The following is a 13453-nucleotide window of genomic DNA, read 5'->3' as shown; positions in this document are numbered from 1 at the left end:
TTGTGATGAAATGCAAGGCTTGATTTTGTTTAAACTGTGTGCATACTATTTAAGTTAACATTTAGCCTGACAAGGAAATGGTTTGAACTCAAATAAATGTTGTGGTTTAGTCACAGTGAAAACTTTGAATTATAATTTACAAAACACTGAAGTGATTTCAAGGACCAATTCAGAGTGAAATATGCAAAATAGAAAACAAAACAAAATTCAATGGACATGTCCAATTCATTCAAAGTTTTAATTCCATTCCAGTGCAGTGGAGTGACTGCCCTGAGTTGACAGAAATCGAGCACTTTAGCATCTCATCTTCAATCATGGAAAGGGGCCTACAGGTGCGCATCAAGGTCAACAGCGACCTCTACTGCCAGTGCTCTGAAATTTTTTTTTTACTAGGCCACAACCTTTCCCTACTGTAGGCTAACTAGTCTGGCTAACACCTAACTTTCAAAGTCCTCCTGCATCAGCGTCTGGAATGGCTCTTCGATGTTGTCGGCACAATGCGTTGATAATGAAGGGGGCTGTGCTGACTTGTTGGTTCTCCTCCTTGTCTTTCTCACTCAAACACCCACACTCAGCCCATGAGCGCTGCCCTATTCCGACACCACCGCAATAGCCTATTACACAATCCATCGTGATAGAAATTATTTCCATTGAGAATGGACCACTGTTTAAAACAACAGTGAATAGAAATTGCATTAATTTGAATGCAAAATGTCCATTCAACCTAGTCCAATGACAGGCTTACAGTTCATATTGCACATGGCTATTCATTGTAGGTCACTTTATTTCAATAGTACTGAATTAAGTACTCTGGGTATGTCTGATTGGGATCAAATATGACAAAAATTCTGGGATACATGACATTGTCCACACAACTGTCATGGAAGTTGATAGCACTTTTGTTATCAGGCTTGAGGAAATCTGTCTTTCCCTGTGTAGTTTTCCCAACTATCACCTTGCACAGAAACATAGTTTTGGTCTTTTGGCTACTGAAGCCTTGTGGTGCCTCACCAAACAGAGGTACTGGATCAGTGTTCCATGGACTTTACTTGTCTGCATATGATGCAAATCTTGCAAAGTAGGTTCCTACATAAAAGGAAGAAGAGGGGTAATAATGGGGTTACTGTACCAGAGAGATTATACCTGCTGTCATACATACTATATTCATTTATAGCCTGTTTCATCATCACTTACCTTTTCCAAGAACATGGCCGTTGATACCAGCTAACCTGTTGTCAAAATTGTATGTACAAATTGAGTGTACGTTGCTGACTTTTGTTCCATGAAACAGCTTCTCCTCCTTGACCTCTGTAACACCTTGAATCCTTCCCAACTGAATCTTTTTCCTTTAAAAAGAGAATCACCATGGTTGTAAAAAAGGCCTTCCTGTTCCTCTCCTCTCTACATAACTCCCCTCACAGTCCCTTCAGTCCCGTTAGTTTGGCTGCTCAGCCTTCCTAAATGATCCCTCACCCATCATAGAACTGCCATTCGCAACCAATATGAGCGCTTGGAAATGCGCATCTGGACACTGCACCCGCCCACTCAGGTCAGAGTGTTATCGTTGTCCGAAGGAAGAAGACGCATGTTTCTGACGACTTTTAGTTGTCGACAGTAACACGAATGTCTGAATGTTGTGCGTGTATCGAAATGCAGGGGGTTTATTAGGGGTTTTACATGCTGTGTAATTATTTATTTTTTATTTAACCTTCTTTTAACTAGGCAAGTCAGTTAAGAACAAATTATTATTTACATTGACGGCCTACCCCGGCCAAACACTAACCCGGACGCCGCTGGGCCAATTGTGTGGCACCCTATGGAACTCCCAATCACGGCCAATTGTGATACAGCCTGGAATCGAACCAAGATCTGTAGTGATGCCTCTAGCACTGAGATGCAGTGCCACTCGGGAGCCCTCCAAAAAAATAGTTAACTACCACTAATTACTTCCTGTTACTTTGATAGCTTTAAGACGTGTTCTACTGTATGGCTGTTACTATTCTTTAATGTTCGAGTTGCCAATACTGCTTTGCCTATTGTTTGTATTATGTATTATTATTCCGTACAGCCATAAGTGTTATGGCATTGGTTGCACAAGTACTTTTGCAGAAGTGGTTTAATTGTTGTATTGGTAAACAGTCTTTTGCATACACACGCTACCACAGCGTTTTCCATAGTGGCTTCAACATCATGTTCTAACCGGACAGCACTATAGAGGACAGAACCAAAGCAATCAGTTAAGTATATAGTGGGTGAGGGCATTCACAGCCGACCACTCAGACGGGTGAGGGCATACCAGCCAACCGTTTTCATGTGGTCCTTCTAGACGGATTTAGTGACCAACAGTTTTTTACATGGTCCGTCATTTCTCCGGATTTAGCGACCAATAGTTTTTACATGGTCCGTCATTTCTCCGGATTTAGTGACCAACAGTTTTTTACATGGTCCGTCATTTCTCCGGATTTAGCGACCAATAGTTTTTACATGGTCCGTCATTTCTCCGGATTTAGTGACCAACAGTTTTTTACATGGTCCGTCATTTCTCCGGATTTAGCGACCAATAGTTTTTACAATGGTCAATACAATACCAATAGTGATAGAATACCACCAAATTAGATAGGAAATGTATACTGTACTACATCCATCTATTTCTGGAGAAATGATAATAATATTATGATGCTGATGATGTAAATTCGAATTCCTCTTACCTACAGTAAAATTCCCAGAGGTCCAGGTTCTGTATTCTACAGATGGATTTGATGCGTCTGTCTAGTTCCCCATCCTTTAAGCAGCCTGCCACATAATTATATTCAGCTGTGTCTCTCTTCAGACAGAACACCTATGGGTTAATGATGGAAATGAAATCATACTCAGATTACAAACAAACTCGGGATATGTGATAAGTAAACAAACGTTATATTATTGCAGAATAATCGACTCTAAGGTTTGAATATATAGTAGATACTACGTCTAACATCTGATGTGATTGAGTTGCCCTTTAGACGATCTAATTTTCCACTGGACATATATTGCTTTGTGTTCCCAAATCAATAAAAAAGAGATTACAAAAACTGATATGGAGAACTTTTGTTTTCGTTTTATAACTTCATTTTCTGCACCTGATAGGGGTATTTGGGGTCCACCGCTTCCCAGTGTGTGGGCACTGAACTAACACAAGAGCATCTACAAGAGAAACAAAATAAATACATAAATATGTTAAAAGAAACCAAGCCACCAGTGAGTTGGTTTCACTTTCATTTCTCAGTAAGTGATGAGAGTATGTGTTGCCTAAAGGTGGAGCTTATTGAACCCCAGTGATCACAATTGACAAATCTAAAGTTTCACCTTCCATTATTCCCAGTTTCGTGAGTCTTGTTGGATCGTTTGATTCGCCTCTGCTTCCTTGTTTTGATGTCAGTCAGAACCATCTCTGCAAATCAAATAGTCAGTGCTATCAGTTCACAACATAAAACATTTGATGTGAAAATAACTTCAAAAAAAAATATTGTATGATATTATTGTGGATACAGGTTGATAGTAAGGAATCAAGTAAATACCAGCAAAATCCAGCTTGTTGATGCCTCTGGATGTGGATATCTGTAACACTCCTTTTGGATTTCTTGTATAATACCTTTCAATGTCCTCACTGGTCAGAGAATTTCCTTCCATTTGATCATTCTGAAAGAAAAATAAAATTTATAAGACAAAGCAAAGTCTCAAACAACAATTCAACGTCTATTCCAAGTTGGCTCAACGTCATCTCATTGAAATTATGTGGAAACTATTTTGACTCAACCAGTGTTTGCCGGGGGGGGGGGGGGGGGGGCTAGTAGGAGATTAGCTCTAGACTGACAAAGAGACAGCTACCTCAAACATGTGCCACGTTCCCCTTTCGTCCAGGTAGAACCAATGCCATGGATTTGTTTTGTAATCTGTCATAACAGGCATGTCTGAGGTGTCCATGTCCTCAACTTCTGAACTGCTGTCTGATTGAGTCCACATCTACATCAGGACACACACACATATCTTATTTACTGAAACACCACTGAAATTTGGCTTGATAAAATACTAGGGAAAATGTTACTTTACCTTCTCCTGAGGTTTTGTAATGTAGTAAAGGTGAATGGTACTGTAGCTATCCAAGATTAGCCTGCCACTCCTGATCTGGTTCAGCACTGCTTGAAAATGCTGTAGTAACATCACCAGTCAAACCACACCCTCTTAAAGGAGGACGTCCTTGTCTGAAAGTCTGGTGTATGATGCTCACCTGTGGATTAAAATGAATCAGCTTTTTAGATGGAACGTCTGAGTCACCAATAAAGTTGACGTCAGACTTGTTTTGCATATACAGTTGAAGGTTTACATACACCTTAGCCAAATACATTTAAACTCAGTTTCACAATTCCTGACATTTAATCCTAGTAAAAATTCCCTGTCTTAGGTCAGTTAGGATCAACACTTTATTTTAAGAATGTGAAATGTCAGAATAATAGTAGAGAGAATTATTTATTTCAGCTTTGATTTATTTCATCACATTCCTAGTGGGTCAGAAGTTTACATACACTCAATTAGTATTTGGTAGCATTGCCTTTAAATTGTTTAACTTCGGTCAAACGTTTTGGGTAGCCTTCCACAAGCTTCCCACAATAAGCTGGGTTAATTTTGGACCATTCCTCCTGACAGAGCTGGTGTAACGGAGTCAGGTTTGTAGGCCTCCTTGCTTGCACACACCTTTTCAGTTCTGCCCACAAATTTTCTATATGATTGAGGTCAGGGCTTTTTGATGGCTACTCCAATACCTTGACTTTGTTGTCCTTAAGCCATTTTGACACAACTTTGGAAGTATGCTTGGGGTCATTGTCCATTTGGAAGACCCATTTGCGACCAAGCTTCAACTTCCTGACTGATATCTTGAGATGTTGCTTCAATATATCCACATAATGGTCCTTCATCATGATGCCATCTATTTTGTGAAGTGCACCAGTCCCTCCTGCAGCAAAGCACACCCACAACATGATGCTGCCACCCCCATGCGTCACGGTTGGGATGGTGTTCTTTGGCTTGCAAGCATCCCCCTTTTTCCTCCAAATGTAACGATGGTCATTATGGCCAAACAGTTCTATTTCTGTTTCATCAGACCAGAGGACATTTCTCCAAAAAGTACGATCTTTGTCCCCATGTGCAGTTTCAAACCGTAGTCTGGCTTTTTTATGGCGGTTTTGGAGCAGTGGCTTCTTCCTTGCTGATCGGCCTTTCAGGTTATGTCGATATAGGACTCATTTTACTGTGGATATAGATACTTTTGTACCAGTTTCCTCCAGCATCTTCACAAGGACCTTTGCTGTTGTTCTGGGATTGATTTGCACTTTTCGCACCAAAGTACGTTCATCTCTAGGAGACAGAACGCGTCTCCTTCCTGAGCGGTATGACGGCTGCGTTGTCCCATGGTGTTTATACTTGCGTACTATTGTTTGTACAGATGACCGTGGTACCTTCAGGCATTTGGAAATTACTCCCAAGGATGAACCAGACTTGTGGAGGTCTACAATTTTTTTCTGAGGTCTTGGTTGATTTCTTTTGATTTTCCCATGATGTCAAGCAAAGAGTGAGTTTGAAGGTAGGCCTTGAAATACATCCACAGGTACACCTCCAATTGACAATAATGTCAATTAGCCTATCAGAAGCTTCTAAAGCCATGACATAATTTTCTGGAATGTTCCAAGCTGTTTAAATGCACAGTCAACTTAGTGAATGTAAACTTCTGACCCACTGGAATTGTGATACAGTGAATTATAAGTGAAATAATCTGTCTGTAAACAATTGTTGGAAAAATTACTTGGGTCATGCACAAAGTAGGTTTCCTAACCGACTTGCCAAAACTATAGTTTGTTAACAAGAAATTTGTGGTGTGGTTGTAAAACAAGTTTTAATGACTCCAACCTAAGTGTATGAAAACTTCCGACTTCAACTGTATGCCATATAAAACGTAGGTCCTTTCTTCATTTTGTTGTCACTGGACCATGATGTTCCAGTCAAGACTGGAGGAACTCACTCATTATGCTAGTTACGATTTTTATAAATGTGTGTATTTCCTCCTTATCCTAACGGATTGTATTCTTGAAATCTCCTGACGACTGTATAATCCTCACTAAGAAAAGACAAGAACAAAGACTAACTCACAATGACTTCATATGAAATGTACTAAGTTATGAGGCATGGTTATATCATCTCTGAGGGGATATCAGTCAATCCCATGCCTCAACAACATTTGAAAGTCAGATATGATTGAACAGAAATGTATGGCGTAATCTTGTGTTGTACTGCCGCCATGTGGCCAATTAGATGCACTCAGCATTTCATTTCCCTCCATTGTTTCCCTATCGCTTAACCTTCTATGATCCTTGATAGTATTTGCAGGAAATAGATAGATAAAATAATGCACACCTTGCATTCAACATGACTAGCGCCGGTAAACATACACATATAACATTTTAGTTTATTTACAGTGTATTACAACAGTAGGCCTAAATCAAGCCCATATCGAGTTTATACATCAAAGCAGAGGACATGAAGTACTGACCAACATTACATGACTTTAAATGAACATGAAAATACTGTCATTATGACATAGTTTGACACCCTCTCATTAAGAGGAAAGACAATTTTAATTCAGCTCAAGAAAATATTCATGGGGGTATTTCCTTCTTGAACAATGTACAATGTGCAGCATGAGGGAGGTAGATTGTTTAAGGGGTAAGAGAGTGCTTATCATGCATATATCAACTACATACAGTACACATATACAGGTAGCCTACTGCACTGGCAGATCATGGTACCAATAGCGGTGAAGGAGAAAGCAGTAGATTTTAAGACATATTGGCCTTTAAAAGCCATCTTGGCCGAAGGTCGTGGCCTCAACTAACTCAGGCAATCAATCACTTGACTTGCACAAACGGTCCCCAAAGCGATTCATCCAGTTTCTTAGCTTAGCAACACTAGCTAGGCCTATATCCTAGCTTTCGTTTAGAAAATGCATCTGCTACAGTACAGTACACAGAGAGGAGCTGACTATAAGCCTCATGCATGGTATGATGTGATAGTACAACTGCAGGGTTTGCATTGTCTGTTTAGTTAGAATTGGAGCAACTCTATGTGAAATCTATCTAGTTTTCCTAGAATTCCAATTTCTTTGGTAACTATATTTGTTATATATACAGTACCAGTCAAACGTTTGGATACACCTACTCATTGAAGGGTTTTTCTTTATTTTTACTATTTTCTACATTGTAGAATAATAGTGAAGACATCAAAACTATGAAATAACACATATGGAATGCAGTAACCAAATAAGTGTTAAACAAATCAAAATATATTTTATAATTGAGATTCTTCAAAGTAGCCACCCTTTGCCCCGATGACAGCTTTGCACACTCTTGGCAATCTCAACCAGTTTCATGAGGTTGTCACCTGGAATGCATTTCAAATAACAGGTGTGCCTTGTTAAAAGTTAATTTGTGGAATTTCATTCCTTCTTAACGCGTTTGAGACAATCAGTTGTGTTGTGACAAGTCCATATTATGGCATAAACAGCTCAAATAAGCAAAGAGAAACGACAGTCCATCATTACTTTAAGAAATGAAAAACTTGTGCAGTCTCAAAAACCATCAAGCGCTATGAAGAAACTGGCTCTCATGAGGACCGCCACAGGAAAGGAAGACCCAGAGTTACCTCTGCCGCAGAGGATAAGTTCATTAGAGTTACCAGCCTCAGAAATTGCAGCCCAAATAAATGCTTCAGAGTTCAAGTAACAGACAGATCTCAACATCAACTGTTCAGAGACTGCATGAATCAGACCTTCATGGTTGAATTTCTGCAAAAGAAACCACTACTAAAGGACACCAATAAGAAAAAGAGACTTGCTTGGGCCAAGAAACATGAGCAATGGACATTAGACCGGTGGAAATCTGTCCTTTGGTCTGATGAGTCCAAATTTGAGATTTTTTGTTACAACCGCTGTGTCTTTATGAGATGCAGAGCAGGTGAACGGATGATCTCCGCATGTGTGGTTCCCAATGTGAAGCATGGAGGAGGAGGTATGATGGTACATTGCAGGTGACACTGTCTGTGATTTATTTAGAATTCAAGGCACATTTAACTAGCATGGCTACGACAGCATTCTGCAGTGATACGCCATCCCATCTGGTTTGCGCTTAGTGGGACGATCATTTGTTTTTTAACAGGGCTATTTGACCAAGAAGGAGAGTGATAGAGTGCTGCAGCAGATGACCTGGCCTCCACAATCACCCGACCTCAACCCAATTGAGATGGTTTGGGATGAGTTGGACCGCAGAGTAAAGCAAAAGCAGCCAACAAGTGCTCAGCATATGTGGGAACTCCTTCAAGACTGTTGGAAAAGGATTCCTCATGAAGCTGGTTGAGAGAATGCCAAGAGTGTGCAAAGCTGTCATCAAGGCAAAGGGTGGCTACTTAGAAGAATCTAAAATATATTTTGATTTGTTTAACACTTTTTGGGTTACTACATGATTCCATATGTGTTATTTCATAGTTTTGATGTCTTCACTATTATTCTACAATGTAGAAAATATTACAAGAGCAGATTACTGTACAGTTAATGAATATATCCCTTATACACAGTACCAGTCAAAAGTTTGGATACACCTACTTATTCAATGTCTATCTATAAAATCAGGTCCTTGTATACAGGAGTAGGGCAAGTCAAACATTTGTTTACTTTATGTTGGCGCCTTCACTTGTAATAATGAGTTATTGCATCCTGGTCACCAAAGTAGTTATTCAGTCTACATCCTCAGTAGAAGTGTGTTGCACTTTTTAGCTTTGCTTGACTATGGTCATGTTGGACCCAAACAGTCAAAGGAAAAGAAAACCTGCACACTGTTAGAACGCTCCCGAAACGTATTCGCCACGTTTCGACAACACAGGGTGATCCTACCAAAGATCCTCTGTGGCAGGTTGAAACATTGCTAATCCATTTCGGGAACACTCCAACAGTGTGCAGTTACTTTTCTGTTTTCTCAAATACGCCACCTCTCGCCCTGTCCGACCCACAAGTCTCTAAACACAGTAAATAGACAAACCACTCTTTACGAACTCTACAGCTTTTATAGAAACATAGTCTTCTTGTATGGTCTTCCTTGTTCTGCCATAGTAATCCATTAAGGCACTTCTTATGATCCAAGTCCCAGTCAGGCCTTGAATCAAACAGCGGGAAGTCATCACGGCCGTCCATTAAGTCCCTCCTCTCTCGACCTCTCCCCTGATGTTTCTGAATCCCAATCCCGTCCTGGTAAAAAAATATCCACCCCCTGTACATTGTGTGATAACGTCCCTGTTCACCCCATAGGCGTCAGTAGAACTCAATGAGATACTCTGGGTAAATCTGGTTGCAGTCGAAGATGACGTAGATCTTTGGGTTGGCGAGGTCGTCCACACAGCTGTCGAAGAAGTTGCTGTAGCTCATGTCCTTGGATGGCGGTCGGCAGAACAGCGGATTGCCTAACGTGGCCTCGCCGACCAGCACTCTGGCCAGGAACATGGTCTTATATGGAGGCTCGCTTGAAAATATCGGCGGGGCTAGTCCGTGCTTCTGCAAGGCAAAGTTATGTTTCCCCGTCGTAAGGCAGAATTTGCTAGAATACTTGGCGTCTCGGGCGAAATAACTCCCTGAGAAATGATGGGAAGGACAGTATTAGAATGCTATGTTTGAACAGTTGAAACTACTGTTGCAAAATTCCGGGAACATTACCAAAATTCCCAGGTTTTCCAGAAAGTTGGAAGATTCTCAGAATAAGCAGGAAATCCAGGAATACTCTAACTGGGATTTCTGGAAAACCGGGAAATTGTGAGAAAGTTACAATTTCATGACACAACACACGTGGAATCTACCTCTGCCATAGACGTCCCCGTGGCTCCCAGTTAGCCGCCAGTCAAAGTTATATGTGCATATAGCCTGCACGTTGCTGTGGCCTGTGCCATGAAATAACATTTTCTCCTCAATGTCCACAACTCGCTTTATCTTGCGCAATTGTTGTTTTTTCCTTTAGAAATTGGAGTAAAAACACAAAAGCATTGATCAGTCTCAGCATTTAGGTTAAGTATGTTTTCCAACCAAAAGATCTCTAAGAAGTTATCAAAAAAGGTCTACCTATCTAATTCAAACCATCATTCCAAACTGGCATTCTAGGTGCTATCATCAAAATCATTTAGATACTCAACTAAACTAACATCATTATAATACCTTATAATACCTCCACCCACACACACACCACACACACACACACACACACACACACACACACACACACACGCACGCATAGCTCTACCTGCAAAAGAACTCCCACAGATCCAGGTTCTGTATCCTCTGAATAGATTTGATAGGGTGACACATGGTCCTTTCATAGAGTCTGACCACTTCCTTGAATTCATAAGTGTCTCTGGCCAATGAGACGAGCTGAAAAATAGAGATCCTATTAATTTACTAGTATTCTAATTCCTAATTCTACAAGCTGAAAGAGAATAGTCAATCAGACATGGGTATACTGCAAATCAATGACACACAGTGTTTTATTTAGAAGGAAACAAACTGGCTAAAGAGAGTCATGGAGTAGGTAGATACATTGATAACACTTGACTTAAAGGTCCAATAAAGCTGTTTTTATCTCAATATCAAATCACATTTTCTGGGAAACAAATAAGTACCTTACTGTGGATTTTCTTTCTATTAAAATTGTCAAAAATAAACAAAAATAGCTTCTTAGCAAAGAACAATTTCTCAAGCAAGAATTTTGCTAGGAATGTCTGGAAGTGGTCTGAGTACATAGGGGGAAAACTGAAAACTAGCTGCTATTGGCAGAGAGATTTGGAACTCTCATTCTTATTGGTCTATTAACACATTTTTCAACTGGTGACATCACCAGGCAGGCCAAAACTCCATCCCATCTAAACAGGCAGAAATTTCAGACGGTCTTTTCAAACAGCTCTTACACTAAAAGGGCATTATCATAATTGTACAGTATTATTCCAACCTCATAGTGTTGAAATATATACAAAATACAGGAAAACATGTTTTCGACTGGACTTGGCCTTTAAAGGTAGTCAGCAATGCACAAAGTAAATAGCAATATCGGGCCGATTTCCACAACAACTAAGAGCATTGAAGTGCAAGGCGAAACCTCTCCACTGTTTTCTCGCAGCTATCACGTTGTAGAAGATTCACATGCCGCCCTGCACATGTGCAGATACACTGTGATACTCTGTCAGTGCATTGTCTTGCACCGCGCTCATCTGCAACATCTGCGGTGCTACTCGTGGCAATGTCATGTCTCTGAATATCAGTTGAACACTGACAGGTATAATGCATTATAAGACTTGTCATAAGCATGTATTACTCTACTTTTACAGGTAACATGACTAGGTCTTGAGCAGGTAACATGACTAGGTCTGGAGCAGGTAACATGACTAGGTCTTGAGCAGGTAACATGACTAGGTCTTGAGCAGGTAACATGACTAGGTCTTGAGCAGGTAACATGCTGATCAGGAGTTACCTGTATTTCTACTCCTGCCCCATTCAGATAGTAACCTGAACCGGCAAAAGACGGGTAAAGCTCTCTGTCTGAAAGAGGTAGATACACAGCATATTGTCCACACACATCCTTTTTCCCTTACCTGAAAAGGCTCGTCTGTATTTATTCTCTCCCAGTGGCAGGGCACCGGCAGGGCCAGATTATCACAAATGAACCTGGGCGAGGGTGACAGATGCATATACACAATTCAGACACATACTGTACAGGTCAGGCCTGGGTCCAACTTCTTGGTGGTTATTATGTCAATGCCCTTAGTTACACATCCTTTTATTTTCACGCAAAATGTAGCACAACATGCATAAGGTTTAACCATAAAACAGGTGATGCTTCTAACCCCACAATAGACTAAAGTAAGCTCCGGGAAGTAAGCTCCAGGAAGTGAAACTGACCACAGAGCCAATGGAGAGAGCACTCAGAACTCTGTATTTCTTAGTTATTCAGTTACAGGCCTGTGGGCTACCTGCATGTCTGAGTTATACAGCTACATGCCCGTGGGCGACCCCATTGGTACAGCTCAGACTCACCTAAAGCCAGTGGCAGAGTGGAACGCCCGTTTGATTGGCCGTTGTTTCCCGGTCGTGACATTGATCTGCTTCATGACTGGTTGTGAAACAAAGATCAGCCAATTAGAGACGGACTCCAACATATCCAATGATTGTCAATGATACTGTATCGATGTGTGCCAGTACTGTAGTGTTCTTGGTACCTGAGAAGTCCAGTCTGTAGGTGTACTTGGCGGTGTAAAACTCCATGACACCGTGTTGATTCCTGCTGTAATTCTGTTCTATCTGCTCACTGGTCACAGAGCATGCAGCGCTTGGATCAATCTGCCACAACCAGAACAAATTGCAAATGAGACTGGGATGAATAGAGTGCGTGAGGGGATGGGTGGATGGATGGATGGAATAATGAAGGAATGGATCGATAGATCAAGTGAGAGGATGGATGGGGGGAATGCATAGGTGGAGTGATATGTCCTGTACCTCAAACATGTGCCACACTCCACATTCAGCTAGGTAATACCAGCACCAGACAGCCTCTGACGTGTCCATCTCCTCCACCATCTCTGAGGACTCCTCCTCAGGGGCCCTTATGGCAAACATGCCTAGACCTGGGAAGAGCAATATACAATGGCATTGCATTGGCTTATAGTGGATAGTGGATGAGGAGTAGGCTAGGTTTATCTTCAGCATGACATTTCTTATTTTTAAATATCTGTTCTCATATTTCTCGGTAATTTGCTTGCATCTATGAACAATACCTATGTGAACTGCACCAATATGTTTCCAACAACAGCATTAGGTTCTTCCTGGTTGGCAGAAGAACTGTCTGCCGACATGTCATCAGCTTGTTGCAAATTCTCTGCACCCCGAAGTGGATGTGTGTCTACATGTCAAATAGACGAACAAAATTCACTAAGCTGCTATCAAACACCAGCAATATGTTTATCGCACCGGGTATATGGTCTATAGGAAATATAACTAGCATGAAATATAGCAGGCTATCTTACCGGTTTATCGAGCGATTAGCCTGCCTCAGTCCTAGCTACTGCGTTTAACCTTTTCTAGAATTGGCAATCATCTATTCCAGCTAACCACATTTCGCCCCGTGCTGCAAAATCGTATTTAGCACCCAGCATCGAGAGATCTTTTGTAGAATTATGCGAATGCATTTGCGTTTCTCTTTCGACTGCTATGTTTACATTTGTTTCCTGGTAGCAAAAAAAACGTCACAGAGCACGTCATAATTCCAAGTCGCTCCCACTGAGGTATGATGCCGCGTCAGGAACAAACATGTTCCAAAACAATTTACCTCTAGGCGTAAATTGCTTC

At 41.0% G+C, this 13453-nt stretch overlaps 2 protein-coding genes across 5 annotated transcripts; both read right to left on the bottom strand.

The window, feature by feature from the left end:
* Positions 1-213: 213 nt before the first annotated feature.
* Positions 214-4220, bottom strand: LOC115180383 (protein mono-ADP-ribosyltransferase PARP11). Of its 2 annotated transcripts, none has more exons than XR_003873067.1 (8): positions 4090-4220; positions 3868-4002; positions 3558-3678; positions 3346-3430; positions 3120-3183; positions 2713-2839; positions 1195-1346; positions 214-1086 (listed from the first exon to the last, which is right to left on the bottom strand). XR_003873067.1 is itself a non-coding variant. In XM_029742435.1 (8 exons), exons 1-8 carry the CDS (start codon positions 4198-4200, stop codon positions 1046-1048), a joined length of 840 nt encoding a protein of 279 aa, XP_029598295.1. In that variant the 5' UTR covers positions 4201-4220; the 3' UTR covers positions 214-1045. The 2 variants fall into 2 exon arrangements, 1 of the variants encoding a protein (XP_029598295.1); XM_029742435.1 differs by having other exon boundaries at positions 2709-2839.
* A 4509-nt stretch (positions 4221-8729) lies between these two features.
* On the bottom strand, positions 8730-13377 carry LOC115180403 (protein mono-ADP-ribosyltransferase PARP11-like). 3 transcript variants are annotated; one of them, XM_029742460.1, is made up of 9 exons: positions 13132-13377; positions 12883-13007; positions 12605-12732; positions 12328-12448; positions 12146-12221; positions 11704-11776; positions 10362-10489; positions 9925-10076; positions 8730-9702 (listed from the first exon to the last, which is right to left on the bottom strand). In XM_029742460.1, the coding sequence occupies exons 3-9, from the start codon at positions 12722-12724 to the stop codon at positions 9386-9388; spliced, it is 987 nt and encodes a 328-aa protein (XP_029598320.1). In that variant the 5' UTR covers positions 12725-12732; positions 12883-13007; positions 13132-13377; the 3' UTR covers positions 8730-9385. The 3 variants fall into 3 exon arrangements, with proteins under 3 accessions (XP_029598320.1, XP_029598321.1, XP_029598323.1); XM_029742461.1 differs by having other exon boundaries at positions 12883-13377; XM_029742463.1 differs by lacking the exon at positions 12883-13007.
* Between the last annotated feature and the right edge of the window lie 76 nt (positions 13378-13453).

This window comes from Salmo trutta, chromosome 40 (assembly GCF_901001165.1).
Source record: "Salmo trutta chromosome 40, fSalTru1.1, whole genome shotgun sequence".
Lineage (NCBI taxonomy): Eukaryota > Metazoa > Chordata > Actinopteri > Salmoniformes > Salmonidae > Salmo > Salmo trutta.
The sequence above is the reverse complement of the archived record's forward strand: the minus strand, read 5'-3'. Positions and strand labels throughout refer to the sequence as shown.

Excerpts from the sequence above, each read along its gene's own strand:
- LOC115180403 (XM_029742461.1), bottom strand. The coding sequence starts at position 12,724 with ATGTTTGCCATAAGGGCCCCTGAGGAGGAGTCCTCAGAGATGGTGGAG. Across the intron at positions 10,077-10,361 it reads CTGTGGGAGTTCTTTTGCAG|GAAAAAACAACAATTGCGCA; the intron begins GTAGAGCTATGC and ends CAATTTCTAAAG. Across the intron at positions 9,703-9,924 it reads CGGGGACGTCTATGGCAGAG|GGAGTTATTTCGCCCGAGAC; the intron begins GTAGATTCCACG and ends ATCATTTCTCAG.
- LOC115180383 (XM_029742435.1), bottom strand. The coding sequence starts at position 4,200 with ATGTTACTACAGCATTTTCAAGCAGTGCTGAACCAGATCAGGAGTGGC. Across the intron at positions 2,840-3,119 it reads ACCCCAAATACCCCTATCAG|GTGTTCTGTCTGAAGAGAGA; the intron begins GTGCAGAAAATG and ends ATTAACCCATAG. Across the intron at positions 1,347-2,708 it reads CTCTGGGAATTTTACTGTAG|GAAAAAGATTCAGTTGGGAA; the intron begins GTAAGAGGAATT and ends CTCTTTTTAAAG.